Source organism: Gobio gobio (genome assembly GCF_949357685.1).
Source record: "Gobio gobio genome assembly, chromosome: 17".
Taxonomy (NCBI): Eukaryota; Metazoa; Chordata; class Actinopteri; order Cypriniformes; family Gobionidae; genus Gobio; species Gobio gobio.
The window spans coordinates 14,203,669-14,211,794 of record NC_137110.1 but is presented as its reverse complement, the minus strand read 5'-3'; the positions used below and the strand labels follow the sequence as shown (position 1 = coordinate 14,211,794).

Sequence of the window (8,126 nt, the reverse complement as noted above, 5' to 3'; positions counted from 1 at the left end):
GAGCTAGAATATCCAACCACACCCTAACCCTACCCACAACTCTCCCTCCACCCCATTGGAGCTCCAGAGAGGAGGAGCTGAATGTCATTTGACTCTGCAGTGAGTACCACTTGCAAGAAATATAACATAAATAACATAGGCCTATGTGGAGCTAAACACTAATGTGAGTAAAAAATGTTTTTAATATGTGATAGTATTGCATTGTTACAGATCGTTTGATTAAGTGTACGTGTCTAACTGAACATAACTTGATACGCTGTCTCTGGCTGGAGAATCCTTTATTTGATGTGTTGTTGGTTCAATGTCCTGCGATTCGTGATCAGACTCAGACATGTATGGGCCAAGTAATAAAAAAATAGCATTCCAATTAATTGCGGGTGGATGAGAGATGAATCATTGTGTTTGTTTGATAAAGACATTTTGCGAGCCCTGTGGGACGAATAATTCCGGTTGCAGTTTCCCACACGCTTTCAAAACAATCCCACACATGTACTCACGGGGGAGCAGAAGCTCATTATAATATGAAAAACGTATCCAATCATAGCAGTGGGCGTTTACTTCGAAGTCTTCAGTGCAGTACGATGAGAGAGGCTCAAAACCAGGGTAGAAAATAGCCTATTACTTATTCATTATGATGTTTTTGAATGTAAAAACCACACAAACATCATAAGTTGACCTCAGACAACAGTATACTTTTTTTTTTTTAAAAGCCAGTTCATGACCCCTGTAAGAGTTTTGCTTTTTATGCTATGTGTTTGAATGAATAGGAAAAGAGCAAAATCCTTTTTGAGTTTATAATCCCAAATGGTTACATGGTAAACTATCTGACATAGCATATAACAAATGAACATCATTATTGCAGTGCTGTATCCTGTATATGATAAAGATGATGCTGAGACAAAACATGCAAATGTCTAAAAACAAGGACTATAATCATGCATATAATTGTACACTTTAATCAGCATCACATATACCTGTTCATCATGACTCACTTGTTTTACATATTGATTTAACGAGTGTACTAAAATCACATAAAGCTTAAATGTGCCCAAAATGCTAACATTAATGTTAAATTGGCTGTTGGATTTAAAATGTTGGGTGAGCTGACTGAGCAAACACATGGTTAACCCAATGACCCAACAAAAACCCAACTGTTGAAAAGTATTACCTTAAAAGTGGAAGACAGTGTTATTCTCTTGTTGATGCTTTCTTCTTCTTCTAGACAGATTCAAATATGGCTGAAAAGTCCCAAAACAAGTCTCTCAATGCCTGTGTTTCTCCAGACCGGTCTTTCTTGGTCTTCCTGTAAAGTATAACTGCTCACCTGCTCTTCAGAAGTTTGAATTATACTTCTGAGCTGTGACTCAAGTGAGTTAAACCATAAATCATTACCTTGTTCTCTCTCTCTCTCTAACCACCAAACACCCCCCCCCCCCCCCTCCCGCCCGCCAGCCACACACACCAAGTGATGCACGTATACGCTGTGCACATTATGGAAAAGCAGGAGGGATGACAAAGAGAGGGAAGTAGGAACAGGTTTTCCGATAGGATTAGATTTCACACCGTCATTGAATACCTTAGTTAACGTAAGAATGACAAGGCATAGTAAGTGACTAAGGTTTAACACAAATTTTAAAGCTTTACTGTCATCATTCATCTGGTTCCACAAAAACAACGCTTATGGTTACTGATAAGACATTACATGTGCGTAACAAAACCATAACAATAAAGAAATTGGATGTAAATTCAAACCATTTTCAAAGTCACATGACTGTTAAATGATCGAATATATTTCAGAATAACTTTCCGTCTCACTTGGAGATAAGCAGCCAGGTATGAGGAAAAATAACTGGATACGTTAACGTGCAACAACAGTCATGTGTTTTCACAAGTCTCACCGAGGGTGTGTACAGTACCTGTTGTGTATATTTTACAGTGTAGTGTGCCAACTATTGTTATGTCGAATGCTTTAAATAATCCCTTAGAAATGTGTATGCAATTGTATCAAATAGTGAGACATGACAAACATCACAGTGGATTGAGCTAATAGAAAGATAGCTACGTGGTACTTGCTCTATTTTGATCTAGTGTTGTATTTATAAGGAAGTTCTTATAATATTATAGTTAAATGGGATCAAAGTCCCTCCCCCCCACCCCCCATCTGTTTACCCAAGGCAAATGTAAACTGCTAACTGGTCACGTTCAGATGAGTGGTTTTCATATCACAATAGTAGTTAAGTTTGATGATCCGGAATTGCTTTTGAAACAAGTCCAACCTAATATTCTACCATTTGAATAACTATTCTAAAGATGATAACACAATGATAGTATTTGCCAGCAATTCAAATTCTACAAAAAAAAAGATTTATAACCACCACTCCCAACCTTACGCTACATCTTCCCAGAAGTTCTATTTGGCAAATGACTCTTTGATGATTAACACCAGCTGCCACCTGGATTGTTTATTTTGTGCACGGTTGCTCTTTGAAAGAACTATTAAATCATATTCTGTCATGCTGATATAAAGTTAAAAAACAAATAAATGATTTTTTTCCTCTTAAATCAAAATATCTTTTATTTCTGTAAACACTGAAATCTTCATCAAATATGATTCATTTTGTGATCAATACTCACTCCATTAGGACATAAACATACAAAATAAATTCATCAACAGCATCAATCGAAACATAATTAATTTACAAAATCAACTGACATGCTTTCCAGTTGCTGCACAACAGCCAATAAAATGACATGAGGAATAAGTTGAATGCAAGTGGTTATATTCTAGTCAGTATCGCTGATGTATCCCCATGAAAGCACATCATTTACCTTCACCTTAAGTAACATTCCTTACTTTTGCTTAATACAGCGCACTGATTTTTTATTTATTTTACAAAACAAATGTTCAAATACCCCTTCCTAAAATAAAGTACAAAAGATGTAGCAAAATCAGACAAAATCCTTTAAATAAACAAAACCATTAGTACAAATGAAAGAACTAAAAACAACATAGAAAAACATAAATATAGGCATATAGGGGATGATATGGCTTATTAAAAGGCCACTATTTGCAATAAACATTTACAAAAAAAAGTTAAAAAAAGAAAAGAGAAAAAAAAGTAACTGACTCCAGCCTTTTCATACAAATACCAGTGCATCACTCTCTTTATGACACTATAATATCAAGCTTTTTTATTTAATTTACCAGATAATATAGAAGTTCTTTCATACTTTTACATTCTAATTTTGTATAAAATGTACAAAATCAAAAATGGTGACTTCATTGATTAGCACATTCACTTAATGGCACTTTCTCTTTTACAGTGGAAAGAAGGAATAAATGGGAACTCAATGCTTTAGATAACTCCATGTTTGGCAATAGTTTAGCCATATTAATTTTGATATATTTGCAACTTTAAGGCCTAGCAGATTTGAATGTATCATTACTTATCTAAACTTCTTTGGTGCAAGCCAGAATCCTTTATGTTGAATATTGTGAGGAATGTGCTATTGTTAACAGTTGGACATTTCATGCACACTTGTTAGTATAACATGAATATGCTGTTAACATGGAAACCCATGCCAATAGTATTTAATGCTCACACAGGGTATTTTCCAGCAAATGTACAGTAAATGGCATCAATAAGTGCTAATGGAATTTGTTGAGACTGTAAAGGATTAATAGAAAATATAATATTTGAATGTGCAGGAGGCAAACACTAAATTGGTTTTAACCAAATTGTAAATATTCTAATGTCTACATATATATATATTTAATGAGGTTTGAGGAGTTGGTTCTGTGCAAGTATGACTAACTGCGGAAGTCTTGTTTTGGAGCCTAGTTACAATGTCACAAGATTCAAAAGTACAATATCACACAAAAATACTGGTAATAAATATAAACAGTACAAAATTCATTGAGAAAACAACCTACTCGACTGAATCATAGCTTAACAAATCAAACATATTTTAGTAGTGCAACACCTGGTCTCTTAAAGAAAGAACAAAACAACAGTGTGAAAAATATATAAATAGAAATAAATATCTGGCTTCATTGAAAAGATCTAAAAAAAAAAAGGGGGGGGGGGGGTTTCCCAGGATAAAAGCCTACATCAAGATATGGCACTTCCTCGTGTAGCCTACATAACTAAGGAAAGTTTCACCAAAAAAAAGTTAACAATTCTGTGCTATCGGACAGATCCATGTCTTAAAAGGGGGCTCACTGATAGCCCTTAGAGGCTGGTCACACATTGTATACCTTGGTTACTGCCCCTGTTGCCACAGTAGCACTGTTGGATGATGATGATGCTGATGTTGCTGAAGGCCTCTCTCTCCTGACATATCTTGGCTTGCGAACTGCAGACAATTAAGAAAATGAGTAAGAAAAAAAGGCTCACATTCATTCTATTTACTAAACAGAGCATACTGCCTTTTCAACAAGTTGTTATTAATCAGATATTCCCGATAGATGTTTTGCCATTGAAATTTAGCACAGTTAGAACTAGGATACACAACTTCTTTAGAATTAAATTCAAAATAGAGATTAAAATGTCCCATACCTGAAGATGTAGCTTCAGGAATCATGACAGCCTTGGAAGAAAAATGAACAAGTTAGTAGTTCGGTATCCATTTTTAAGCTACAGTAAGATTTAAAAGACAAAGCAGTGTTTGTCTTTCTATTTTTTTTTAGACAAAAACAAATGGGTTTTAAGTGGATTATCTTACCGTCTCACTTGGTTGGAATATAAAAGCTGATAAAGGAAAATTACACAATTTACAAACATAATAATAATATTTAAATAAATAAAATATTCAACACAGTTGGGTAAACAAGGTCAACCAAAATATGAAACTTAATACAAACATAAAAGAAGCTGTTACTAACAAATCAGATCCTTTGTCAAAAAAAAGCATAGTAAACTGATGTACACATTTATGACTTTTTATACCCTTATTTCGCCTGTAGAAGACACCAGGGAGGCGGTTAGAACGCTTAAGGTAAAAGAAAGATGCAACCGAGAGGATGAGGCCCAGGCTGATCAGTAGAGTTCCTAGAAGGACAGAAGCCGCTACACCTGGACCACCTGCCATAACATACAAAAGATTAAATTATAGTGAGCCCCGCATATGACATGCAGGGGAAAAGTATGTATATCATGGCCACGAATTAACAAATCGTTCCCACGACTTCCTAATACGTCAGCGCGTTTCACTAATTCGTTCACACGTTTAAAGTAAATCACATGCATAATATAATAATTTGTTCCCTTATTAGTTAAATCAAAACGATGGAACGAATTAGTACAACGTGGCCCCGATTTAGTCAAACGAGAGAACCAATTATTAAATTGTGGCACAGTTAACTTAAAACAAATGAGTAAATTGTGGCCATGATTTACTAAAACAAGAGAATGAATTCTTAATTCTTGGCAATGATATATATATTTTTGTCTGCATTTCATATACAAAAATAAATTAGGTTTTAAAGCATGTTTTTTGTGAGCTGTTCACATAACTATTACTAAACAATGGTAGCTTACCAATCATGTTGATAAATGTTTCTGGAAAGTGACTAATCCTTGCTAGAGGGAGAGTATAAAAAATACAATAATGAAGTAAATAATAAAGATAAACAATAATATAATAAATAAAGAGCACAAGTGGGTAAATAAATAACTCCAAGAGGCAAAAAAAATGGGAGCTTAAACATTTCAATGAAGCATGATGCATGAAGAAACAATCTTCTAGTCTAGACTATACAGTTGTTGTTTAATGTTTATGGCATGGCACTTACTATTGTTAAATGAAGTTGAATTCCCCTGCTCTGCTGAGTCACAGGACACACACAAGGTTGTACTGTTCTCCTGAACTTGAAGAAGCCCTAGAAGAAGATTCAAAGGCACTATCAATATCAATTGTACTGAAATGTAACAATAACATATAAAGTTCCACAGAACAAATTTCACACGAAGTATGCATAGAAAATTGGCTGTATTAACAGGGAACTTTCCTTTCCATCTCTGTTTTAATGTTATTGGAGAACTGACATTTAAAAAAAATTTATTGAAACATACCAGGATCACAGAGTGAAATATTTGCACAGGTTTCATTCATTCTCTTTATTCTTTCACAACAGTCATTGGAGTTTTCTAGCAGAGCCTGAAACAGATCAAGAGTGGAATTTTTAGAACATGTGAATACATTGGTTACTGTCATTCCAGTAGTTACGGCTCTCACATACTGAAAGTTGATTGAAATTATTCCAAAGATTCCTGAAGAGAAAAGACAAGTGATACCTTGGTCTCTGGAATTTCTAACACAAAAAGAGCAGCACTGATTATGTAGTAGACTACTCATGATGGGATTACTCCTGGGGGTTAGATGGAGTCAATGTGGATCTGAAGCCCATTATGTTTATGTTCTAAAATGCCACAATTGGAGGAAACGTTAATCCGTTTTTTGTTCAACATGTCATTTTATACATTTATATAGATTGAGCCATCAAGTCTTTCCATTGGCACAACTCGTCATCTCACGAGCCGTCTTAATTCTACACTGGTGATTCAAATGTCATATTTGGTCGGTAGGTGTATATTCTCTAAAGACCTTTTAGCACCAGTTTTAAAGACAGTTTGCAGTATGACACACACACAAGCTACCCCACCAAACAAGTTCTTCAACAGTAACGTTATATTTACTAAACAAGCTAATCGGTTGTTGTGTAGATAACTGGGATGACATTATACAAAACACGCGAATAAAACAGCATTGGCTGTTTCGTTTACCGACGACATGAGACCGATTTCTGTGATAATACGCACGTGAACTTACCTGTGAAACACAAGTTTTAATATGTCAGAAATCTGTTGACAGCGGGAGTTTACTTCCTGACTAATAAACTGCACTGCCAAAATACAAGTCTTTCACTATTTTTAGATTCGCTTTTATTAGATCACCATTATTAGAACTTTTTTTATAAATAATTTATTTTCATGTTGTGATGTTGAATACCATTTAGTAAACAAAAATACCAATGAATGAAACAGATCAAAAGTCAATGCCGTAATATTAGAGGTTTTACCGTATGTCCCGTTAGGGAATTAATACGATTTTCTGATCTATCAGTGTATTTGAATTATGAAATTAATAAGAACATATGTGAAATGTAACGTCAGAATTTGAGTTGCTTTACATTTTCTAAGCTTTGTGGCTTTTATTATGAAGACACAGGTCTTCAAAATTTTGGTTGCTAGGATACAGGGGATTTTTTTTTTAGCTCGCAACCATGCTCACAACATGGTGAACCACATGGGTCTGGGTGAACCACAGTGTGAATGTTTAGCTTGATTAGTAACCCTAGTGGGATTTGATGGGTGGGAGTTTCCATATTATTTCACTATTTTTGCATTATGTTTTTAAATGTTGCAGGCATAACCAGCAGTTTTACATGACCCGACAAAGACATTGTATGTCATCATGCTAATACAAGCACGTAATGTAATAAACAAGAGTGCAAATTAAACTACAGTGCGAATTGTGATTGTGATTCTTAAATAACTGAATATATGTTTGCAAAATGTCTACATACTACGATGACATGACAAAAACCCTTAAAAACATAATATCAGCCATTTATCTTTCACTGATACTTGATATGGGACAAAACATGTCCTAAACACAAAAGCCCTATTTATGTTAAAAAGAAAGAATATCAACAAAATAAAAATAGCCTAGGTTACTTAAAAAGTTACATCTAAAAGAAATGTGTATACTCAGGACATTCATTGCTTATTATACTTTTAAATAATTTATTTTAAAAGCACACTATACTAATTGGAAACATGTAATTTAACCTGTCCTCAGCATGAGGTCACAATGTAAAACTGCCAAACAAAGTATTTAAAAATGCAACAAATAAAAAAACATACAGTTTTATTAAAATGCGGAGGTCTTAAAAGATATCAAACAATACAATACAGTAAATCTTGAATTATATTTTCCATTAAAACCTCACTTGGCGATTTATTTTTTATTTTATTAATCAGGCAGTGTCATGGGCAGCTTTAACTCTGAGGAGCATTTAGCATTTACTATTTCCTGCTCATTGTGGATCTCATAGTAGGACA

General features: G+C 34.4%; 1 protein-coding gene across 1 annotated transcript; it reads right to left on the bottom strand.

The window, feature by feature from the left end:
* Nucleotides 1-2,553: 2,553 nt before the first annotated feature.
* Nucleotides 2,554-6,916, bottom strand: cUnh1orf159 (chromosome Un C1orf159 homolog). Its single transcript, XM_079840860.1, has 8 exons — nt 6,832-6,916; nt 6,075-6,159; nt 5,795-5,881; nt 5,541-5,582; nt 4,950-5,084; nt 4,726-4,751; nt 4,560-4,590; nt 2,554-4,356 (listed from the first exon to the last, which is right to left on the bottom strand). The coding sequence occupies exons 2-8, from the start codon at nt 6,112-6,114 to the stop codon at nt 4,244-4,246; spliced, it is 474 nt and encodes a 157-aa protein (XP_079696986.1). The 5' UTR covers nt 6,115-6,159; nt 6,832-6,916; the 3' UTR covers nt 2,554-4,243.
* Nucleotides 6,917-8,126: the final 1,210 nt, after the last annotated feature.